Source organism: Pinus tabuliformis, chromosome J, assembly GCF_031772625.1.
Source record: "Pinus tabuliformis cultivar Carrire ecotype Pingquan chromosome J, CPIR1, whole genome shotgun sequence".
NCBI classification, from domain to species: domain Eukaryota; kingdom Viridiplantae; phylum Streptophyta; class Pinopsida; order Pinales; family Pinaceae; genus Pinus; species Pinus tabuliformis.
In genome coordinates this window covers 584,758,904-584,784,361 of record NC_142295.1, presented here as the reverse complement: position 1 = coordinate 584,784,361, position 25,458 = coordinate 584,758,904, and the positions used below count along the sequence as shown (strand labels likewise).

Here is a 25,458-nt window from a genome sequence, read left to right as displayed (position 1 = left end):
TGAACACTTGAAAAAATATCGGTATGCAACACAACAATGTCCGAAAGCGATGTGGCAGACTTCATATAAATATGTTATCATTTATTAATATGTCCATAAGATGTGTCTTTTAATACATCATTCAGAATGAATCGAGAGTAGGCTTCTTTTGATATATACCACAGTAATGATCCTCTTTTGTGACCAGGTGACATAAGATAAATCTTGGTTGTTACCTAATTTTTTCAAGTACTCGTCATCGAGCTTCTGTCACTAACCCGAAAAATGAATGGCTAATCACATTACAACACGAATGTGAATTGTAACTTATGACTATGAATATGAAAAGTGGATAATGTGAATATGAAATCTGAAAAATGCCTTTACAATGACGATGAAATTACTTACATAAATACTAATTTCCAATGTTAACAAAAGATAGGATTTAAAAGCCTCCAGGAAATCAGGTTTATCGGGTCATAATAAATAGTTTGATAAACGTACCAATAAGTAATACCATATATCTAAGTCGAATATTAAAATAGTTAACCGCCATTTCCAACCTTCTTTTAAAATGTAATTTTTAACCTTTTGTCCACACAAGCATATACAATTATCTTGAATGCAGACAAACGTTAGGCACCTTGTAAAAACAGTTGCAACCATATATAATTGCCTTAAATGTAGTCAAATTATTCACTTTATACAAATAGTAGCAGCAAAAACTGGCAACTAAGTCTGTTATTTTGTAGAATATACACTAAACAAAAATATTAAACCAATAATAGTCTTTACAGTAATGATGAAATTACAAACATAAATGCTGATTGCCGATATTGAGAAATGTATAGAGATATACAAGCCTCCACGAAAACAGGTTTACAGCTACATTATAAATGCGTAATATAAACATCACCAGACGTAAAACTTGGATGTCAAAATAATTTCCCAACATTTAAAGTCTTTCTCTAATAATTTTTAATCTTTTGTCCAAACAATGCTTCAGTCCTTTTCCAATAATTGTTGACCTTTTATGCAAATAATGCTTCGTGGGATAAGTCCGTTTTGATTGTAATATGATAGTCCTAAATGCAATCAAATATCATTTTCACCTCTAGAAATAGTTGCTCCAAAAACTGTCACCTAAGCTGCCTACTGTGTACAATATATATTCCACACAAGAATTGAATTACCTTTAGTGTCTTTTAGAAAAGGCACTTTCATGTGAGAATGAATAGATTGCCTGAGTTTATATTCTACTTTTAATATGGAGGATAACAAAAACTAAAAAACCTTTCACAGATATTCAATTCACCTTAAAGTTTATCCAGACACTATATAGCTTATTCAGCATTCGATTAGGAAATTGATTAGTGCATCTGCGGGTTACATAATGTTCAAAGAATATAAGAAACTTCAAAACTATTTATAGATATTTAATTCACTCTGAATTTTTTGCAGTGACCCGACAGACAGGCAGGCAGTTCAACAAATGATTTAGATCATGGGCAGGTTATCCAATGTTTAACATCATCACAACCCAGAAACCTTAAACCGATTGACTCTTTTAACTAGTAGCCTAATTTTGTAAGTGTGAAAAAGACCAACTTCCGCTGCCTAAGAAAAACAATGAAGGATGTATTTTTGACCCCGAGTGAAAATTCAGGAAAGAAATGCAACTCTTGTTGAAAGAAATTAATTTGAAGGAAAACAAAAGTTGAGAATGAAAATGCTTCATTAGAAAAAAGAGAATATATGCATTAGTTTCCAACTATTTATTGGTTTGAAGCATGTTATGTGCTATGTAGTTGATCTAACATTTACCAGTCATGTTCCCCCATTCACTTCGAAGTTTTCTATGTATTACATATACCTTAAATATGATCAAAAACCTTCAATGTTATCATCAACCACGTTATCTTCATATTGGTTTTGTATTTTAATGGATTGCAATCCAAGCTTTTTTCGAGGCACTTAATCGCCGACAACATCTCATAAATGTTTTATCAAGATTAAGCTGTGTAGTGATTAACTCTGGACCTCTGGTCATTTGGTTTCTCATCATTTTCTTTAAAACCATTAAGTTACAATCAGACCAAAGTTCCGCTTCAGCTTAATGAGACTCTAGCCACTATTAACACTTAGTACAAGACAACAAGATGACAAAAGACTGTCTCAGTACAGCTGGATTCAAAATTTAACTTGAAAAAATTTAGCCACCAGATGCAATGGCTCAATCTATTAAGGACAAATGTGTTGCTTTTCTTCCTTGGTCATTGTCCAAAATAATCACTATATTTGAAGAACAGATGTCGGTTTTATCTATCTAACGCTACAACATGATTGGTACATGAAACATAATCATAATGGCAGTGAAGAGTTGAATATATTTCCAATGCCAACAAGGCAACTAATATAGGACGAAGTCTGAACGAATAAAGCATAGATATGCATATGACCCCTTGCAAACATATATGACACACCTTGAAAGAATTTCTTAAGTAGTTTAGACTGATATACAGAACTCCCCATTCATAGAAAAGGAGACGATTTGAAAACTGATTATAGCAATGTATGCTCATTGCTTATACCACAACCCTAGCAATCACTTGAGTGATCCTGAATTCAAGTCTCGCTCATTGGCATGACAACCACAAGCAACAAAAAAAATCCAGTAAGACTGCCTCTTGTGACTAAAGGCAGGCACATTTATTGCAAGATTTTGGTCTTCTAAGAAATCAGGAAACTTAATCAAAAAAACTAATAATATCAACATTATGGCACAAAGTTGGCCCACAGGTTCCCATATGGGTTACCCAAGGGTCCAACTTCAGTACAAATATGGACATGCAACTTACACTGCAATACTGTCACCAATGCATGGCAACACTAACAAAGCAGATCAGAATAGAATCATCTTGGACGCAAAGGTTGTTGCTGGAAAGAACACAAGCGAGTTGGTGAAGACATACTACCTGGAGGAGAAGGTTCTGGACTCTCAGATGTTTCAATTTGTGTTGGCAACATATTCATAAAACTTCCTTGGTAAGGTTGGCTACCAACAGCTGTTGAGTCTGCAAATCATTTAAGCATTTTTATAGTTATGGGTATAAAAAGGAAGATAATTAACATGCCCATATCATGACTACAATGAAAGATGACATACCAAATAACGTTTTGATGGAGGGCCGCTTAGGTTTACTTTTCTTCTTCAACTCTGCTGAAGAAAGAATCCAACTATGATAAGTTTAAGAGAAAAGTAGCATTATATGCTGTCCATAAAAGTACAGTAACTATGAATTTAATGCTTTCAAGAAAAAACAATAGTTAAATCATTGCATGACTTTTGCTGAAAAGACAATTGTTCTACAACAATGTTCAGTTTGCAGCAATGTTACTTGGGAGCGGGAGCGAAAGCGGGGAGCAGGAGTGAAAACGGGAGCGGGAGCGACATTTTCAGAAGCTCCCGCTTTGGGAGCGAATCCCGGAGCGTTTTTTATATAATATATATATATTATATTTTTTATATTTTGATACATATATGTCAACAAAAACATGTAGAATAATGAATTAGATATCAAAAACAAAAAAACATAGATTAAACCATAAAACAACAATCATCTAGAAGTTATAATCTTCATCAACCACGTCCACAAGTTAGTAACATAGTAACATACAACATATTGAGTCTCATGATTCATCAATCTTAAAGTTTCAAGCTTTCAAAATTCAATATATTACATTTATCATCATTGATCACCAAAGTTGTACTTGTAAGCTAAGTGTAACCATTACAACAAATAATATCTAACATGAAATGAAATGTTATAAAATGAAATGAAATGAAACAACTTTCAACTTTCATGAAGCATCATATTCATAATTCATTACTAATGAGTTATAATTGCCAACTTCAAACTTAAATTGTCATATATTGTTTAAAAAAATATCATAATAAATATGAAAGAGTCAATAGTTATAAAAGCTACTAGAAACTAGTAAAGTAAATCTATTATCTATTTCTTATTCTTGGGCCTCTTGCCACCACGAGAAATGTCTAATTTTTTAGTCTTGTTGGAAAATCGGGATCTTTGTCATTAATATCACCCTCTAAGCATTAATATCCAGAGGTATCTTTGTCATTACCTCTGTATCTGTATAGGGATCTTTGTCATTAATATCACCCTCTAAGCATTAATATCCAGAGGTATCTTTGTCATTACCTCTGTATCTGTATAGGGATCTTTGTCATTAATATCACCCTCTAAGCATTAACATAAGATAGAAAAGGCACAGCATGTCAAGTCAAGATTTTGTTTGAGTGATGCATACATTTTTAGGAGGGTCATGATAGAGGAGTTTGACAACCAATGTCACTAACATCAAGGTACATAGAGGGATTGGTGCTCTTGATTAAATACGAGTTCCATACCCTAATACATGACAAAATTCAATGGAAACATTGCAATCCCCCAATCCTGAAATCCTGAAAAACTGATAAGTCTGCTGGATTTTGAATGAAATCTAAAATTCTACTTTCTCCATATGAAATCCAATGAGGCCAAAACCACTCTCAAACATCCTGAGTCATTTCATGGTAATATTAAAAATTTAAGTAAAAGGATGAATAGCATATCAATACTAGGGCCTAGACTTTATCATTAAGTTGCCCGACTCAAAAATTATTTGTTTCTTTCAAAAAAAATGCATTTCGAACATTACTACAAAAAAAAAATTACAAAAAAGGCAAAATGCTCCCAAAAAGGCAGGGAGCGAAAAAAAATTTAAGGAGCGCGCCCCCGACCCGCTCCCGAGTCGCTCCCGCGCGGATTGGGAGCGGGATCGAGAGGGGGGGAGCGCTCCCCCGCAACACAGGTTTGCAGTGTTCCACCACCAAACAATCAAGGTTATTCATGTCATCAAACTTCTGAGAAAACTTTAGGTAGACTACCTGAACTCAGGTATATGAATAGCTACAACTCATCCCAAGTATATCATAAGATGAAAGTACAAAACCATTTATAATGGCCTAACTCAAGAAAGTGCATACAAAATCCACTGAGGTGGGGCAATATCTCGACACTACCATCATCATCAAAAAGAGCGGTCTCCATGCTCCATCCTCTAAATTTTCCTATTCCGGATAGTTGTCTGAAATCTGACCTCTTATCCATCCTCGCCTCCTCACAATAATAGGACACCACAAGTTGTAATGTACATAAACCAGGCTCTCTGCCCAGTTTTGACACAATATGAAATTGTAGGTGCTTCAACACCTCTCTGCACAAGAAAGTGTTCCAGCCTAGGAAAGCACCCATTTCACCAAAAAATGTGAGAATGTTAATGTCATTAACGGTTTTCAATTGGAGGCTTGCAATGTTCTTGGGTGATGCAACAAAAGATGAGGAGTCATGGGCTGCAAGGAAGATTGAACAACTAGTCAACACACCAAGAACATTTATAAAATGTTAGTTTTCAACATTTGTCCCGCTGCCAAATATAATGGAAACCACACTATATGGCCACTCATCTATAAATTGTCCTAGACCTTCCTAGACTTCAGGTTTTTCCCTGTCTAACAATTCAATTCTAGCTTTCTCATATCTAAGGCACTTACAACCTTTAAAAGCATGGTGGATGGCCTTAACCATAGCATGCCAATCAGGCAAGCAAAGAACATGTAATGGTATACCACATGCATAAAAAAACTTTGCAACTTTTGCATCCACCTTGAGCCCACAACCAACATTAAGGAGATACCCTATTGTTCTACTTAGACTTCCACCACGCACATGTGAGATCCCAACCCCAACGCCCACTAGAATAAGGAGAACTAGATATGGTAAATTTGGAAGTGGCCAAACATTCATGATATGCCATCAAATTGAAATTTATGTTTTGAACCACACTTTATTTGTGTTGCTTCCTATTCCTTGATGTACTCTATCTTAATTTACAAATCGCTTAATAACATCATTAGTTACTTTTATAGAGGCTCAACCAATATCTTACCACATTCATTTATAAAAAGGAGATTTTAAATTGTGAAAAATAGAGTCAGTATATCAAAGGTATTGAAGTGGGGGACGTGAAGTAGGAGGGAATTATAAATTGTTGGAGGGTACAAAAAAGAGTATTCGAAAAAATATGGATCATTTTTATTAGAAAGATGTATTGGGAGGGGGTTAAACAAAAGGATTTTGGGAGGACCGGCACGCTTTGATTCCACCAACCGTAACGATTTTGGGAGGGTGGACAGGCTTTGATTCCACCAACCATGTTGTTGTTATCTTACAATATCACACAAAGATGCAAATTCTCACACAAGTAGATGAACAGGTGCTTTCATAAGTTGTGAACATTTTCTTGTGAATCACTACCCTTCGATGGCAACACCAATAACTTTGTTCAAGCAATGACAAACAATATTGAGTAGAAGCAATACACATTGTTGTTTATGCTTTCATAAGTTGTGAACATTTTCTTGTGAATCACTACCCTTCGATGGCAACACCAATAACTTTGTTCAAGCAATGACAAACAATATTGAGTAGAAGCAATACACATTGTTGTTTATATGTTGAATTGCTGTTCTATAAAAGCAATGTGACAAGTCACTCTAGAAGAGAATTCATCATGCAGAAAGATCAATCATCTTAAACATCTTGATTTGATAACATATGTTCTAAAGCCTAAAGAAAAGAGAACAAAACAAAATGCAAAACTAGGAAATTGATGGATCTCAGTTATAGTAAACAATGAAAGAAGTATTGGTTGATAGATGTTGCAACTAAGAAACTGACAAATCAGTCGAGATGCTATGATGAATGAAAATGAAGGTGCTTATTTCTTGATTCAGATATGAATTCTCATCTCCAACTTGATAATGGTCATAGTTTTGAGGTTTGAAAATTCATCCAAGTTGTATTGCAAGAAGGTGCAAGATGAAGGATGTTCATTGGGAGCTGACAGCACAATGACAGAGTGAAAGCAATGCTTATTGCACGAGAAGATCAGACAAAAGAAGTAGGGTTGGAGGAGCATCCTCAACCAAAAGAGAAAACAGGCCAAACAGAAAATTTATTAAGTAGAGGTAAGCAGTTTGAACATGTGAATTTTTCTTTAATATTTGCTGTTCAAAACTATTTTGAACCTCAAAATTATGAAGAACCCAAACCCACGATGAGTGGGTGTAGAAAGTCCATGAAATTCTGATCTGCTGATAAGAACAATCTGAAAAACACTTTCTCTTCTTATAAACACGGAATTTCTCTACTTGATTTGCAACGGAATTACGAACAGAAATAAAAGCACAATCACACAATTGAACAGCATAATTTTTACAAGGAACCCAACGGGGAAAACCCTCCGCTTGATTATTGAAAATTTATTGAAGAAAATTGAGCATTAGATCTCTTACAATACAACTGTTTTAATCTGAAAGACACACTTGTCTTTCCTGCTTAGTCTAAGCTTGAAACCTATGCAAGAATTCTGATCCCTCCTTCCTCACCCAAGGAATTCGTCCTTCTCCAATTCCAACAAGCCTTTCCTAGGCTTGTTAACCTTCTCTCACAAGCTCCACGCACAACCTTGTGCTTCTTATTGTTTGGTCTCACCAACTCGTGCTCACCAAAACAATGATTAAACTTGTGCCTTCGTTCCTTCTTTTAAAAGCAATTTGAATGGTTAAAATTAGTGAGTTTCTAGTCAAGGATTGAACTACAGCTTTTCTAGTTAACAAAAGTCAACAAAACTAGTTAACTAGATCCTCCTAAAATTTAGGAGGCTAACTCCACTTAAGCTTTCAATTCCCAATTTAAATCACACTAGAAGATCAAAACTTGACCTTCAACTTCAACAATCAGTTAACTACCTCGTGCACTCCTACTTTTTAGGGAAACTCCTAAATTTTAGGAACTCGACTTTGACTCCTTGAATTATGGCACAAATCAAGGAATCACTTTTGTCACTAATTTCAACACTCCCTCTTAGCGAGGAAGGTGTTCCTAGAAGAACCTCGTCCACCTGGATCTATCCCCAACACTACCAAGTTCTTTATTCACTACCAAGTTCTTTGTTGTTGTAGTTGCTCCCTCTAAACTAAAAGGCTTCCCTACTTACTTCTATGGAACCTGCTTTGAAGACATGTTTTTTCCCACCATACTCTAGGAGCTCTGGTCCTCCTCAACATCATCCTACTGGTTAGCCCAACTACCAACTAGCTTAACCTGAAACTGAGATACTAGTTGAGGCTCTATCATAAGAGCTCTATCCTGCTCCCGCTCAACCATCACTTCTCTACTTTGTGCACTACCTGCCTTGCTGCTCAAGGCTACACTCGTCTCTACATGCAACTTGTAGAGATTCTTCACCCTCACACCTATCTGCTTCTTACATCTAGAAGCTAGGTAGTGCCTTGCTGCTCAAGGCTACACTTGTCTCTACCTACAACTTATACAGATTCTTCACCCTCACACCTATATGCTTCTTACATCCAGAAGCTAAGTGTTGGAGGTATGCCTTACCTCTGTTGACTTGTTGAGATTCTTCAGCCTCGCACCTATCTGCTTCTTACATCCAGAAGCTAAGTGTTGGAGCTATGCCTTACCTCTGTTGAAAATGACATCATATCCCTTGTCCTCAAGGGTCGCTATTGAAACGAGATTCTGCCTCAATACTGGGACATAAAGAACATCTTTGAGATGAAGGGAATTACCTGACTCCCTCTGAAAGCTAACAATACCAACTCCTCTAGCTACATATTGACCATCATCTCCTAGCTCAATCTGAACCTGCATGTCCTTCTCCTTCATGTGGCCGAAACTCTTGCTGTCCCCAGTCATGTGGAAGGGATCTCCTAAATCAATATACCACATTGATATCTGCTAAGCTTTCCATGCAAGCTATCAACGAGAAATCCTTCTCGAACTAGGCAGAAAATTCATCTATCTCCGCTGATGCAACAGCATGATATTTCTCGGCCCCCTTCTTCTTACCAGGACACTTAGAAGCATAGTGTCCAAACTCATGGCAATGGAAGCACTTGATCTTACTTAGATCCTTCTTCTTGCCCTTCTCATTGGACCCAGCCTCTCCTTGGCCCTTCTTGCCCTTAGCCTTGCTACCCTTGCCTACCATGGCATAGTTCTCCTCGTCCTCTGTCATAATTAATCTCCCTTCTATGGTTCCTCTTCGGATCTCTTCCCGTATGCAACCAATCCAAAACCTTTCCCAATTTGGAAAGTTCTTTCTCCCACTAACAGCATCATGGAACCCTTTCCACAACACGTGAAGTCCAAGTAAGGCAAAACTCACAAGATCATGATCAGATACAACCACAACCACCCCACCTAGTTCATCTTGTACCTAAGTGAGCCTTGTCAAATATGGGATGATGGGCTCACCCTTGCTCATCCGGATACTCCTCAACTTCTCTTTAAGAGCAAGCTTCCTGGTATCACTGGTACTCTAATACAACTTCAATATTGTATTGTACATCTCATACGTTGTCTTCTTTTCATGGATGTGAGGCACTATATGATTTTTGACCCCTTCTAGAATGATCCTCTTTGCTTTGATATCATTCTTATTATGTTGGGCCAATTGCTAGGGGTCTTCAGGTGGTGCTATCGCTTGCTTGATGTACTCTCCCACCTTATTATCTTCCAGCACTATCGTGATACTCCCTTTCCAAGCTATGAAGTTCAATGCTCCCTCTAGACAGTGATCTGCTCTCAACCCTTGGTAAGCCATATTGCTTCCCTTGAGAGCTCTCTAAAAAACTTGCCCACTAACAGTCTTGTAGTCCTTCACAAGAACTGTACTTAGGGCCTCTAAAACTACCTCTCTTAGCAGACCAAACGTCCTTCTCTGATCTGCACTTAGGCCTCCTTTTGACACCTACTAGCAGCCCTCCTCACTACTCTTAAGATGCCAAACAAACTATCCAACCTGAGCAGTATCCACTTGGCAACAAAATCAACTTAAAAAGCATCATTCAACATGCCTCTAGCTACTCTAGTCCTTCTCAGCCTGTGCAGTATGTTCTGTGGCTCTCGGCCCTGGTTAGGGCTGCCTGTAGCAACTGCTACAGCCCTCCAACTAGGCTTCAACTTGCTCAAAATGCCTTGTTGTCTCCCTTCCAAGACTCCTCCCCTCCTGCGCAATTTCCATCCCTACATGCACTATTGTTGCAACACTTTTTTGAGCACAGACCAGCCCTAAACTAGGGCTCGGCCCCTCCCATAAAAACACAGAACCTTGGATGCCTTGATCACAGAGAATAGGATCAAAACTTATACACAAAACCAGCCCAAACTTGCTTCTCCAACTCACGACATGCATTCCCAAGCAAACTCGGCCCCAAACCAGTCACAAGAAGATACATCACAATCCTTATCTTCGGCTAGGGCTCCTTCTGATCTGTGGCCTATTTCAAATTGATGTTTTCTATGAATTGTTGCACTTGCATGTGCTATTTTATTCTGCTCCAGGCTCTGATACCATGTATAAAATCCATGAAATTCTGATCTGTTGATAAGAACAATCTAAAAAACACTAACTTTTCTTACAAACACAAAATCTCTACTCAATTTGCAGCAGAATTAGGAACAGAAATAAAAGCACAATCACACAAATGAACAACACAATTTTTAAAGGGAACCTGTTAGAATTGACAACTAGGGCCAAATTCCACTTTGGTCTGCTCCTTTGAGGAAGATTATTCTGGCATTGAATTCCTCTTTTTGAAAGGTCCAAAATCGACCTTAAGATCACTAAATTTGGATAAGGAAAAATATTTATTCATTCAAAAGCAATTTCATAAGGCGTGACCTTATCAAGGTAGGCAAAATTGAAAGTTGCAAATTTGAATTTCCCTCCTCAAGTGACCAAGTTGGCCTACCCATGAAGGATATAAATAGTCTATTCAAGGCACATCAATCATACATCATTCTTCTCTCTGAAATAGCCGCAGAAGAAGGAAGTCTCCAGCGAAGGTGATAAGGGCATGATCAACATTATCTTAGTCTTCTTGATGGGCCGTATTCCACAGGCAAGTGACCGAGGTTGTTTGGGCTCTTTTGTGACTTGATCTAGGGCTTATTTATCCACCATTATAGATCTGAATTTGGAGCAGAGGTTTCCACACTGTTTAAGGGCTGCTTCATACTGTTTTAGACATGAACCTCGTGGAAGATCCCTCCTAGAAGCAGGCCACACTTGATATGGCCACCTTCATCCAGGTCACAAGCCTTGATCATCAGTTCAGGAGACCGAGAAGTTACTAAAAGGAGGCCACTGTCTGTCATTCTTGAACAGTGGGTGGTATAGTTCGTTCTTGAAACATAGAAGAAGATTAAAGGATAACATTCTGATCTGAAAAGAGGCCGCAGTCATATCAAAGGTTTGCTTGGTGTGAACAGGTGCCATAAGCAGACTGTATTTTGACCTAACCAGTATTCAGAATTACAGAGAAGATGTCTCCAGCCTTTGATGCATCAGAATTTCAGATTGATTGGACTTAAGGGCAATGCTTTTAGACCTTGAATTGGCAAGACAATTTTTATTGTACTCTCTCTCTCTGCTGAATATTTGACATTTATAATAAGAACAATTAATAAAGGGTTTTTCCCTGGCTTGAGCCATATGCTTGTGTTCTTGTCTTGGTTTGTCTTCTGCTCTTATTGTGTATGTTCTTTCTTCAGTTTTGAGCTATGAGATAATTAATGGAAATGATATGGAAAGTTAAATGTGCTGATATGGATCTCTGTAACTGTCCTAAGCTAAGAACATGTTCAAAATTTAAGAGAACCCAACTGGGGAAACCCTCTGCTTGATAATTGAGAATTTATTGAAGAAAATTGAGCATTAGATCTCTTGCAATACAAATGTTTCTATCTGAAAGACACACTTGTCTTTCCTGCTTAATCTAAGCTTGAAACCTATGCAAGAATTTTGATCTCTGCTTCCTTAGCCAAAGAATTCGCCCTTCTGCAATTCCAACAATCCTTTCCTAGGCTTGTTCACCTTCTCTCACAAGCTCCACGCACAACCTTGCGCTTCCTATCATTTGGTCTCACCAACTCGTGCTCACCAAAACAATGATTAAACTTGTGCCTTTGTTCCTTCTTTTAAAGCCAATTCAAATGGTTAAAATTAATGAGTTTCTAGTTAAGGAATTGAACTGCAGCTTTTCTAGTTAACAAAAATCAACAAAAATAGTTAATTGAATCCTCCTAAAATTTAGGAGGCTAACTCCAATTAAGCTTTCAGTTCCCAATTTAACTCACACTAGAAGATCAAAACTTGACCTTTTAACTTCAACACATCAGTTAAGTGCCTCATGCACTCCTAATTTTTAGGGAAACTCCTAAATTTTAGGAACTCAACCATGCATAAAAAAGGAACTCGACTTTGACTCCTTGAATTAAGGCACAAATCAAGGAATCACTTTTCTCGCTAATTTCAACAGTGGACACTGGAAAACATCCAAGAACACTAAATATGAAGAACTAATGACAAATGAGACGAGCATTAGAATAGTTGCCTCCGGGTAGGAAACCCATTAGCTGCAAATGGATTTATCAGACAAAATATATGGGGAATAGTTCGTTAGACAATCAACAGGCAATGTTGGTTGCAAAAGGATTTGCACAGTGATAGGGATGGCTTCTGAGAAAAAAAAAATCCCCAAAAGCAAAGTTGTTGACCATTAAGTTGGTTTTGGCCATGGCAACACAATTTTAACTGGAGAATTTACCAAACGGACTTAAGGAGCACTTATCTCAATGGACACTTGGCAGAGGAACTGTATATCTATTTGTACCACAGATTCCAGGTTGCAAGGCAAGAGCATCTAGTTTGCAGATTGACAAATGCTCTTTATGAACTGAAACAAGCTCCAAGAGCTCAGTATATAAAATTGACAAAGAACTTACATGATCTAAATTCAAAATAAGTCCTTTGATCCAAATCTTTATGATTTAGTGATTTTAGTGGTTTATGTTAGTGACATCATCATCATCAGTAGTAAGTCTTGAATTTTCGTGATCTTTTAATCTGATAATTATTTTCCAATGATTTCTTCATTAATCCATCTTAGGTCATATTCATCATTAAGAAATTATACATAGAAAATCTCAACATAAATGCAATAATAACAGTAGAGCAGTGTTTTAAAAAACGGCCGGCTCGGAACCGACTCGACCAAGTTGGTCCGAGCCAGCCTTGGATTTTGTGACCCGGCCATTGAACCGGTTCGGCCAGCCGTGTTAATACCGAGCCGGCTGGCTGGCTCGGCCAGCACAAGATTGAAAGAGGTTTCTCAATGAGTGTGTGCTGGGTCTTAGAGAGTGCAGTGAGGCTGTTGATCAGTTTTGTAATTTGTATTTTCTCAGTTGGCCCATTATCCCAAGACGGGAGCCCAAGTAAGTTCTGTGATTAATTTATGAATGAAAAATTGTTGATTGGGAAGATATCTGTTTACGTGTATGTGATTCGGATAAAGTAATGTTTGCTTTTGTTAAATATTCTGGTTAGGAACTTAGCCATGTATAATTGTTGGGAACCAAATACAAGGTGCTGGGTTCAGGAAATTCTAATAATGTTTTGGCAAACTATCCAGTGCGTTTGTTTCACAAAACAAGTATGCAAGAAGTTTGTTGCAGAAGTTAAATATTGCAGTGTGTAAAGCAGCATCTACCCCATGGAGTTTGAAGTGAACTTAGCAGCCACATCTAACTCTAGATCAGCCATGCAATTTTATTTATATTTGTCTCTTATGTATCTGTTTTTTTTCTTTCTATGAGCTAGTTACTGATGTCCTTGGATTTTTTCTTATTGCAGATGATGTAGCTTCTGAGATGCTTCTGCAATCCCATTTTTCATATTACATTAGATGTACCCTTTTTAATTCCAATTGACCTACCTTTGTAGTCATATGTTGGACTAAAAGTATATCATCTCGTCTTATCTGAGACAACAGGTCAGATTTGAGTTTGCATCCAACAACATTTCAAGATTTATGAAATATCCTAAGGTTGATCATTGGATGACAGCAAAGATGATTTTGAAGCGTGTGAAAAGTAGCTTGGAGTACAACATCATGTATGTCAGAAGGGACGATTTCCAACTAATAAATCACACAGATTTAGGTCCTGCAAGTTCAGTAGATGAAAGGAAATCCACCATAGGTTATGCTTTCATCCTCAGCACGTCTACAATTTCCTGGTTGAGTAAGAAGCAGCATGCAGCAGCTCTTTCCTCCAGAGACACATACTATAGGGCAACAGTGAGTGCAGCTTGTGAGGTAATTTGGTTAAGGAGAATAACAGTCAACTCGCATGTTGAACAAGTTGATCCCACTAGACTTATGCAACATGTGAAGTGTTCCATGAAGCTGGAAATCTCATTTTCCATGAGCCAGCAAACCTTGTGGGAATACATTATAAACGGTTCAAGGCATGACAGTGAAAGATTCATAGTGGGTGACAATGGTAGATTCATAAGGGTTGGTGGATAGTGTAGAGACTCAAGTTAGTTTACTTTGTCATCAATGTTATGGGCATTTAAATTTCCAATAACAATTATTCTAAGTAGGCTAGAAACAGTAAGTGATCCAAGCTTCTATTCACAAGGACGACAAGATGTGTGCACCATGTTTGGTTGAAGAGCAGCACAAAGAAGTTAACAAAGGTAGAGCTTAGAGAGAACACAAAATGTTGGAACTTGTGCATGCAAACGCTATTGGTCTAATCTGTAGTAATTTTCCAAGCTTAGGGCAATTAATGCAACTTAAAAAATTTCAGCTCCTTACTAGAGGTTGTAGAGCTTAGAGAGAACACAAAATGTTGGAACTTGTGCATGCAAACGCTATTGGTCTAATCTGTAGTAATTTTCCAAGCTTAGGGCAATTAATGCAACTTAAAAAATTTCAGCTCCTTACTAGAGGTTTATTGGATCTTAAACTTGCAAATTTTCACCCTTAAAACTGCTATGAAATATAAATAGAACAGCAACAACAACAAACAATATTTCACCTCTTAAAAACTGCAGTCCACTGGGCAAGTCAAGAGAAAAGCTACCAAGTGTTCCAACAAATTTCAAGTTTTCGGCCCTCCAAGGCAATATTATCATGCAAAAAACAAATATGAATTTCACTTTATGACAGCTGTAAATTGAGCATTTAATCTGCCCTATATTCTTCAATATTATTGTTAAATCACTTAACAATTTCAACCTTAACTTAAGTCAAATCAACAAGACATAAAAGTGTTAGAAATTACAAAACCATGAAGAAATGGATGGCTGAAAATCAAATTTGCAAAAGGGAAAATTTTGAAGAGTTGAAGACTTCATATATATGTATAAATATGAAGTTCATGCACATATTATATCCTCGTCTTCAAGTACAAATGTCGCTCCAAGGTGATATTGTACACAAGAAAGGCTCCATTGCAAGGGAACTCCACAATAAGTGTCAAAGCCTCCTCCTCCAAGCACTAAGCTACCCCCATGCTATCTAGGGCTAAACACCCTCCTCTTGAATGTCAAACACCCATTCTCCAATATTGGGCATTGTCTAAGAAAGCAACCTCCTCCATTTGGCCACCATGTAAGATGTCACCAAGTTGTCTCAATATCTCCAACACCATAAGGAAAAATGTCATGCAAGCACCCAACTAAATTCAAGCAACCACTAAGTTAGTCATCTCCAATATGCAAATCCATCACAAACCATCCAAGGGCTAATCATATACCATGTACCCCAAATCCCATGATGCACCCCAAAATATGGTTTAAAGTTTAAACACTTTCGTAGTAACCCCAAAACCATTCAATTTCTTCAGTAGAGCAATAGAGATCATAGTGAACAGTAAGACAAGAGACACCAAAATTTAGGTTAGCAGCCAGGGCAAAACCCACAAGGGGAAAACCCAACAATCTTTCCTTATGAGAGAGAATTCAGTTCATCAAAATGTACATCAAAATATTCCAAACAAGATTCCAAGTTTCTGACCTCAGCATTACCAAGTCAAACCGGTCAAAGGAGAGAAAATAGTCAATGCTAGTCAATGTTACAATCTGCAATACAGGAGCTGAATTTCAGCCTGAGGTAGCTGAACAGAAGGGCCAAAATTCAGTCAAAATCACAGTCAACAAATCCAATCAAATATTAGTCAAAGCACAAAGTTGACCTACGGTCAACCTTCAGTCAAGAGACCAAAATCAGGAGCAAAATCTCTATCAAAGTCAACGAACCTTTAAAAGTTTTGGCCTCCCAAAATAGTCAACAATTCGGTCAAACAAAGAGTAACGAACCAAATTCAATGCTGGTCAAAACAGTTGTCAAAAGGTCAGTCAACACAGAAGTCAAATCTCCTCCTTTCCTTCGCACATGTGATCTTCTCCTTCTGTTTCAGATCGAATGATGTGATGGATGAGATGCCAAATTTGAGGTCAACGAACTTGTATTTATACGAGTTAGAAGGAAGGTTTTGACCTTGGGGTCAAACCCATTCATTTGTGTGGCCCTGAATTGGGCACTTTAGGCCAACTTGGTCAACATTCAAAAAAGCAAAATTCCCTCTTTGATTTGCCAATGAAAATACCGACCATAGCTACCAATTTTTAACACTCCCTCTTAGCTAGGGAGGTACTTTTCATTCTCTCTCTCTCAAGATCAATCTCCTCGACCAATCCTCAAGTCTCTCAGCAACAACCAAAGGGAGAGATCAAATGTACAAGTCTCTCTCTCTTTCAAGATCAATCTCCTTGACCAATCCATAGGTCTCTCAAAAACTACCCAAGGGAGAGATCAGATGCATAAATCTCATTATGAGGAGAGATACATATCGCATTCCATAAGCCAAAACCCTATGGCATCAAGGCCAGTGCCCATCTAACCATGGGATCAATCAAAGAGGCCAAACTCTCCAACCATATGCAATGGTTACACAAGGTCCATCTCCCCAACCATGAACAATGGCTCTCAGTCCATGACCGGAGGGAGGAATCCTTATCTCAATCCCCGACTATATAGTCTCTTAGTCAAATGACCCAAGGGAGAACTAAAAATTAGTGTCCCTGACCAAATTGTTTTCTCAATCATCACAACCTAAGGGATCACTTCATGCCTCAGACCCAAGCTCCACGGCCAAACTCACAGGCCTCTCAGTCAACTGACCTAAGGGAGTGACAATCTTCCTGACCATAATCTATGGCCTCTCAGCTACATCCCAAGGAAGATTGTCAATCACATGATGTTATACAATCAGTGCTCCCTCTCTCTCAAAGAGGGATTCTCAACAACTCCAAGTTGTTCTCTGAAATAAGCAAACTCCATCTGAGACAATGGCTTCATCAAAACATCAACAATATGTTGAAAATTGGCAGCTAAGGGATGAATTTCTAAAAAATAGAAAGTCATGTCTATCATTGCAACCATGAATTTCCAAAAATCAGTAAGTCACCTTGCTTCAATTGGTAATCATGTATAAATGATGAAAAATCACTTAACTTATCCTTAGTCAATCTAAATTATTTAATTTTTATTAACTTATCCTTAATCAATCAAAATTGTTTAATTTTTAGTTTAACCATCAATATTATTAATACTATTATTATTACACTTACGATACTATAATATTATCTAAAGAGGAATTACGTTTTACCTCTACTACTTGGCACTCAATCATGCCACTTCACATCTCTCTCCTTGATGGCAAATCGAACTCACATTCAATGATACATTACTCTCTCTCTCTCTCTCTCTCTCTCTCTCTCTCTCTCTAAATGGAGTCATTCCTCTCTCTCTTTAATATTGTCCAGAAAACAAAAGAGCTCCAAAATCCAATTTAACATTCGTTCCAACAAATCTGATTATAGAAGAAGAGAAGCTCCTTCTACTCGTAAAGAGAGCTTCCATTCTTCAAGTTACCCGAGGTATGATAACAATGCAGCTGAAACACAATCAGAATACTTTCTTGTTTCTGCTCTTTCTAGTTCCTCTCCTGCAGATTCTTGTGATGGTTTGTCGATAGTGGTGCCTCAAGGCATTTTACTGGCTATAAATAAGTGCTCCATAATCTAGTTGAGAGGGAGACCGATTTGAAAATCATTCTTGGAGACAACACTACATAACTTATAAAGGGATCTGGTTTTGTTTCCTTCCATCTAGATCATGGTAAAACCTTATCTCTTCAAGAATTTTTGTATGTACCTAGTCTAAAAAAGAATCTTGTTTCTATTTCTGCTTTAGAAGATAAAGGAATGAAAGTTGTTTTCATAAATGGTAAAGTTCTCTCTTGGCCGATGAGATCTAGCATGAAAGATGCCTTCACTCTGAGATCAAGATGTGAAGGTTTGTATAAAGTCAATGGAAGACCTATTCATGCATTGATCCATGACAACAATCATCAAAGTGAACTCTGACACCGAAGGTTCGCTCATTTGCATTATAAAGCATTACTTCATGTGAGAAAGATGGTTTCCGAAATGCCAAACATTAAATCTGATCATAATGGAGTTTGTCAAGGGTGCACTAGTGGGAAGCAAGAAAAGGGACCATTAAATTCGAGCAAAAGTAGAACTAGTCAAGTACTCCATCGAGCAAAAGTAGAACTGGTCAAGTACTTCATCTTGTACGTTCTAATTTATGTGGACCAATGCTAACTTCTCTTGGCAGCTACATGTATTATATAATCTTTGTGCATGATTTTTCTTGCAAGACATGGATCTATTTAAAAAAAATAAAAGTCAAGCATTTAACATGTTTTAAGATTACAAAGCTTTGGTAGAAAAACAAATTGGAAAACAAATCAAAACCTTCAAAACTGACAATGGAGGAGAATTCACTTCAAACGATTTCATTGACTTCTGCAAAGAAGTTGGAATCAGGAAAGAGACCTCAACATCGTATAACGTAGAACAAAATGGTGTAGTTGAGAGAAAGAATAGAACTATCATGTTAGCAATCAAACTTATGTTGCACGATCAAAAACTACCAATGTTTCTATGGGGAGAAGCTACTAACATAGTTGTTTACGTTCAAAATAGATCTCCTCACCATGCCCTAAACAACAAGACTTTGAAAGATGTCTACTCTATTGAAAAACCCAAGGTTGGGCACTTGAGGATCTTTATTTGCCCTATTTACTTCCACGTGCCAAAAGAAAAGAGGAACACGCTAGAAGCATCAGGTAAGAAAGGTAAGTTTGTTGGTTATTGTGAAAAATTGAAGCTTACAGAATATATGTACCTAGACAAAGAAATAGATAGTTTGGCAAGGATGTAACATTTGATGAAGATGCAGCTCTTGGAAAGGCAAGAGACACTCCTCTTCCTCCTGCTAATGTTGATAGTCAAGATGATGCATTTGAGATACAAGAAAATCCTGAGCCTGAAATTGATCTTGTTGATGAACCCATGGAGCCCATGGATCCTCCTCCATGTGATCCTCCTGCTAAAAGGAGACCTTTATGGCTTCGTGACACCCTTCAAGATGCTGATAAACATGCTACTCCCAAAGGAACCTTCAGAGAAAGCAAGAAACCATGTTGGTTCCAAGGATATGTTGTAGCCATGAGCAACATTATTCAAGTTGAACCATGCACTTTTGAAGAAGTTGTGAAGGCTCAAGTGTGGAAAGATGCAATGGTTGAAGAATATGAGTCCATCATTCATAGTGATGTATGGGAAGTGGTTCCAAGACCCCAAGGTAAATTTGTTGTGTCTTCTAAATATATGCATAAAATTAAGCATGGTGTTAATGGCAATATTGAAAAATATAAAGTTAGATTTGTGGCTAGAGGGTTCTCTTAGAAAGAGGAAATAGACTATGATCAAATCTTTATACTTGTTGCTTGTTATACAACCATCCGATCTATTGTGGCTCTAACTGCTAGCAAAGGATGGTCCTTTCACCAAATGGATGTGAAGGTTGCTTTTTTGCATGGCTTCCTCAAAGAAGAAGTATTTTTGGAGCAACCACAAGGCTTTAAAGTACATGACCGGAAAACTCATGTGTATACTAAAGAAAACCTTCTATGGTTTGAAGCAAACTCCAAGAGCTTTGTATGCCCGCATTGATAGTTTCTTGATGAAACTTGGTCTTACTAGAAGTAATGTTGATCCAAATCTTTACTTCAAGACAGTCCAAGCTATGTTTTTGATTTTGGTAATATATGTCGATGATTTATTTCTGATCGATGGTGAACCTCTTATCCTCCAGTGTAAGAGGGAGTTAACTTCTGAATTTGAAATGAAAGATCTTCATTTGATGCACTACTTCCTAGCCCCTGGGTCTTGAAGTATGGCAGAAACTTGGTGAGATTTTCCTTTCTCAAGGAAAATATGTTGTCAAGCTACTAGAAAGATTTGGTATGACAAAATGTAAATCCATGAATACTCCAATGGAGATGAACTTCAAGAAGTTGTGTGGTGAAGCTGCAGGTCCTGATTTGGCAAATCCTTCTGAGTATCGACAACTGATTGGAGCACTGATGTTCTTAGTGAACACTAGACTAGACATATGTTTTGTGGTCAATACTTTGAGCCAATATATGATTAAACCATCTCATGCACACTAGATTGTTGCAAAGCATGTGTTGAGATACCTGCATGGGACCATCAATCTTAGATTGAAATATACTGTCAGAGATGTAAGACTACTTGGATACTCTGATGTTGATTGGGCTAGTAAGTCTACTGACAAAAAAGCACATCTGGGTGTTGCTTCAACTTAAGACCTACCATGATATCTTGGATGAGCAAGAAGCAAAAGTTTGTAACCCTCAATACGGCTGAAGTTCAGTACATTGCGGATAGCATGGCTAACTGTGAGGCAATATGGTTGAGGAAGCTCTTTGGGGAGTTGTTTGAGCATATTCTGGACACAACAGTGATTGACTGTGAGAATAAGAGTGGGATTCGACTTGCAGAAAATCATGCGTTCCATGACAAGTCCAAGCATATTAAGATCAAATATCACTATATCCAGGATATGGTGCAGACAGCAGCAGTAAGACTCCATCATATAGCAACTAATGACCAGATCACTGACATTCTTACCAAGCCTTTGTCGAAAGGGAAGTTCTTAGTTTTCAAAGAGCAGCATGGACTGACAGATGTGACCCTTCCTAGAGAGGGTGGTCATGGATGATGTGCCTCGGTTGTGCGAGATCATTGTCATGCGTTGACAAATGGATCCCCCCAAGCAAAGGTGTGACTTGGTTGTGCAAGATCCATGACAAGTGGGTTATCCCCCCAAGCAGAGATGTGACTTGGTTATGTGAGATCCTTGACAAGTGAATTATCCCCCTAAGCAGAGATGAGACTTGGTTGTGTGATATCCTTGTCAAGTGGGTTATCTCCCCAAGAAGATATGAGACTTGGTTGTGTGAGATCCTTGACAAGTGTGTTATCTCCCCAAGCATAGATGAGACTTGGTTGTGTGAGAACCTCGTCAAGTGGGTTATTCCTCCAAGCAGAGATGAGACTTGGTTGTGTGAGATCCTTGTCATGTGTTGGCAACTGGCAATCCTCCCAAGTGAATATAGGGAGATGGATGAATCTCCCCTATGATAATTTTTCTTCAATAGGTTGTGACATCATTGTTCCAAAGCAAAGATTGCAAAGATCCTTGTCAAAGAGAAACTCCTCCCTAGCTAAAAGGGAGTGTTGAAAATTGGCAACTAATGGGATGAATTTCCTTGAATAAAATTTCATTTCTGACTATTCTAGAGCAACTTTATAAAACTAGAAAGTCATGTCTATCATTGTAACTATGAATTTCCAAAAATTAGTAAGTCACCTTGCTTCAATTGGTAATCATGTATAAATGATGGAAAATCACTTAACTTATCCTTAATCAATCTAAATTGTTTAATTTTTAATTTATTCATCAATATTGTTATTATTTCACTTATGATACTATAATATTATCTTAAGAGGAATTACACGTAACCTCCCTTACTTGGCACTCAATCATGCCACTTCACATTTGCGATTGATGGCAAATCGAACTCTCTCATTCAATGTTACATTACTCTCTCTCTCTCTTAATGGATTCATTCCTCTCTCTCTTAATGGATTCATTCCGCTCTCTCTTTAATGCTTTTACGCACCTCTTACCCTCTCTTACACACTTTAATGACTCGTGATAAAAAGATTCCTCTTACACCTCTCTAATGCATATGTTACAATTCTCCTTAATGGCTTGAATTACTAAGGCATGCGTTCTCCTTCTTTATGGCACAAGTCACTAAGGTGTGTGTACTCCCTCGTGATGGCATGAGTTACTAAGGCAAGTGTATCTCCTTTATGGCATAAGTTACACTCCTATTTTGGCATACGTAACTCATCCTCAAGGCATGGGAGTTACTCCTTCATGAATTCAACCTCCTTGCTCTTCCTATATATTTGTGCCTCTCATCCTCTCTACTACTCACCTGTGCAGTGTGAAAGGAGAGTACAAACTTGAGAAATAGAGAACTAGAGAGACAATAAAAGAATTGAGAGAGAGAGTCTTGAAGAGTAAGAGCAGAACTTGGTGAGCCAAAGTAATTCAATGTTTGCATCAACTACTACTATCAGAGATCTTCTTCAGATTTGGGTGAACTTCTTCATTCTCTCATTGTATTTTGTATCTCTGTTGAACATTTGATTTCTAATAGAAGAAGAATCTGGTTGGGTCTTTCCCTTGTGCGTTTTGCCCTGGTCATTGGACCTAAACTCATTGTGTCTTATTGAGTTCTTCATTGTCTTCTATTGCGTATATGGTTTATGTTCTATCTACAATTGTTTAATTAATATTGCAGATTAAAAAAGTTATTGGATCAAGTAATTGTTACATCATAGAACTTCAGAATTTCAACACAATATGCTCATCAGTAGGGCCATATTCGAGCCTCACAACTCCCCTCTGGACAATATTCTGAATGTAATGATATTTGACGTCAATGTGCTTCGACCTGTCATGAAAAACCAAGTTCTCAAAAAGCTTTACACAGCGTTGATTATCACAATATACAATGGTCGATTGTAGCACTTGATCAAACAAACCAGTTAACAGATTTCAAAGCCACACAACTTCACAATAGGTTGAACATCTAGCTATATACTCAGCTTCAGCCATAATCAATGGTGCCACGCAAATATCTCAATATATGTTTCACTATAACCCAATGCATATGTCAAGAGTCAACCAAGAATTGGATCAACGTGTTCACAACATAGAAAATATCAACTCTAATGTTCACAAGATAGTTCAACGAGCCAATCAATTTGTGATGCATAGAGGGATCAATTAGATCAAAATCACAATCACGTATCTTCTTCAAATTTGTCACCATAGGAGTGTCCATGGACTTGTAATCCATCATGCCAAATTTCTGAAGGATCTTAATAGTGTACTTGCCTTGTCCAACAAAGATTCCATTAGGCTTTTGCCAAATTTCCAATCCCAAATAATAATGCATAAGACCAAGATCCTTCATCTCAAATTTAGAAATCAGCTCCTTCTTACACTAGACTATGAGAACTTCAGCCACTGTCAGGAACAAATCATCTACATACGGCATCAAAAAAAGGGCTCACCTTCAACAACTTTTAAGTAAAAATTCGGATCAACATCGCTCTTTTTGAAACCAAGGCTCAACAAATACCTACCAATGCAAGAGTACCATACACGAGGAGCTTGCTTAAGCCCATACAAGGCTTTGTTCAATTTGCAAACGTGTGTCTCTCTATCATGAATCTCAAAGCCTTGAGGCTACTCAATATAAACCTCCTCTTCAATGACTCCATTCAAAAAAGCAGACTTGACATCCATTTGATGCAATTTCCAACCTACACTAGAAGCAATAGCAATGGCAGATCTAATAGAAGCATACCTATCAACAGGAGCAAACGTGTCTTCATAATCCTCTCCCTCTTTCTGGGAGAATCCTCAGGGAACTTCTCAATACTTCCATCAGCCGCATGCTTGATTTTGTAGATCCATTTGGAAGACACAACAGATTTCCCTTCAGGCCTTGGCATGATTTCCCAAACATCATTCTTCAATATAGATTGGTACTCTTCAATCATAGCATCTTTCCAAACTTGATGCTCAGTTGCTTCTTCATAGGTGGATGGCTCGGACTCAATGATCTTACACATCATGGCTGCATAACCTGAATACTTCTTCGGCCTCTTGCTTTCCCTGAAGGTCCCACGAGGTGCAGCATGTCCTTCAGCGTCCTTCAAAGTTCTTTCAATCCAGGCAGGTCTCTTTCTAGTCTCAGGTACAGTGGTTCTTTGAGAGTCAACAAATTCATGATCACCAGACTCTTCATGCGAATATTGTTCCATAGGTTCAAGTTCTTTGGATTTTGATATTCCACGTTCTTAGGAGCCACCTGCATCTCATCATCACAATCCAAGGGTGATCCCTTGCAATGTTGCGAACATCGACATCGGGATAAAATCGGCAAGGGTATGGAAAACCAAAGAATCGTAAAAATCAGGAAAATATCGATAAAAAATTGGCAAACATCGACAAAATTAAGATACCATAAAAATATCTTTAAAAATCGGAAAACATCGACTAGGCCAAAAAATCATGATTTTGAGATAAAATCGAGATGTTCGCAACACTAATCCCTTGGACTTCCAGAAAGCAGCATCCTCATCAAAAATACCATCCTTGAAAGTTTCAATAAATCGTTGTCCTGGTACACAAAACCTAAAGGCCTTTGAATTTTCACTATAGCCAACAAAGGTTCCTTCTTCCCAAAAGGTTCCAACTTCGTCCTTTTCTCCTTGGGCACATGAACATAAACAAGACAACCAAAGATTCTTAAATCTTCCACATTGGGTCTCTCACCTGTGAAGACTTCTTCAAGAGTCTTATAATCCAATATTCAATGTGGGCATCTATTTTGAACATAAACAACTGTCCTTGAAGCTTCTCCCCATAGAAACATTGGCAACTCTTGATCATGAAGCATGGCCTTGGAAACTTCCATAATGGTCCTATTCTTCCTTTCGACAATTCCATTTTGTTGAGGATAATAAGGAACTTTCAACTCTCTTAATTTCAGCATCCCTACAAAAAGCAATCAATTCTTAGATACATACTCTCCTCCATTGTCAGGCCTTAAAGTCACGATCCCTCTTCCTATAGCATTTTCAACATGTGCCTTGAATTCCCGAAACAACCCAAATACTTCATCTTTGTATTTCAAGAAATAAATCCATGCTTTACGAGAGTAATAATCAATGAAATTGACACAAGTATAAATGACCACCCAAGGATATATCAGACATAGGCCCACAAACATCAGAGTGCACAAGATCCAAGATTCCTTTGGATCTACTATCACTACTAGTATATCTTTCTTTGACATTTTTCCCAAGAGCACATCCCTTGCGAACTCCATCATGCTCAATTTTGATTTCAAGTACACCTTTAACAACATCTTTCAATCTAGACAA

At 37.7% G+C, this 25,458-nt stretch overlaps 1 protein-coding gene across 3 annotated transcripts in view; it reads right to left on the bottom strand.

Annotated features, from left to right (window-relative positions):
- LOC149228337 (uncharacterized) overlaps positions 1-25,458 on the bottom strand; it is an 84,337-nt gene that overhangs the window by 1,024 nt on the left and 57,855 nt on the right. The window contains exons 12-13 of one of the 3 annotated variants that reach the window (XM_089378158.1): positions 3,146-3,196; positions 2,955-3,053 (exon numbers count right to left, since the gene is read on the bottom strand). In XM_089378158.1, the coding sequence (XP_089234284.1) occupies positions 2,955-3,053; positions 3,146-3,196 (150 nt within the window). Of the gene's footprint in view, positions 1-2,220; positions 3,054-3,145; positions 3,200-25,458 lie in introns of those variants that run through there. The other 2 variants (XM_089378157.1, XM_089378159.1) reach the window with 2 other exon arrangements.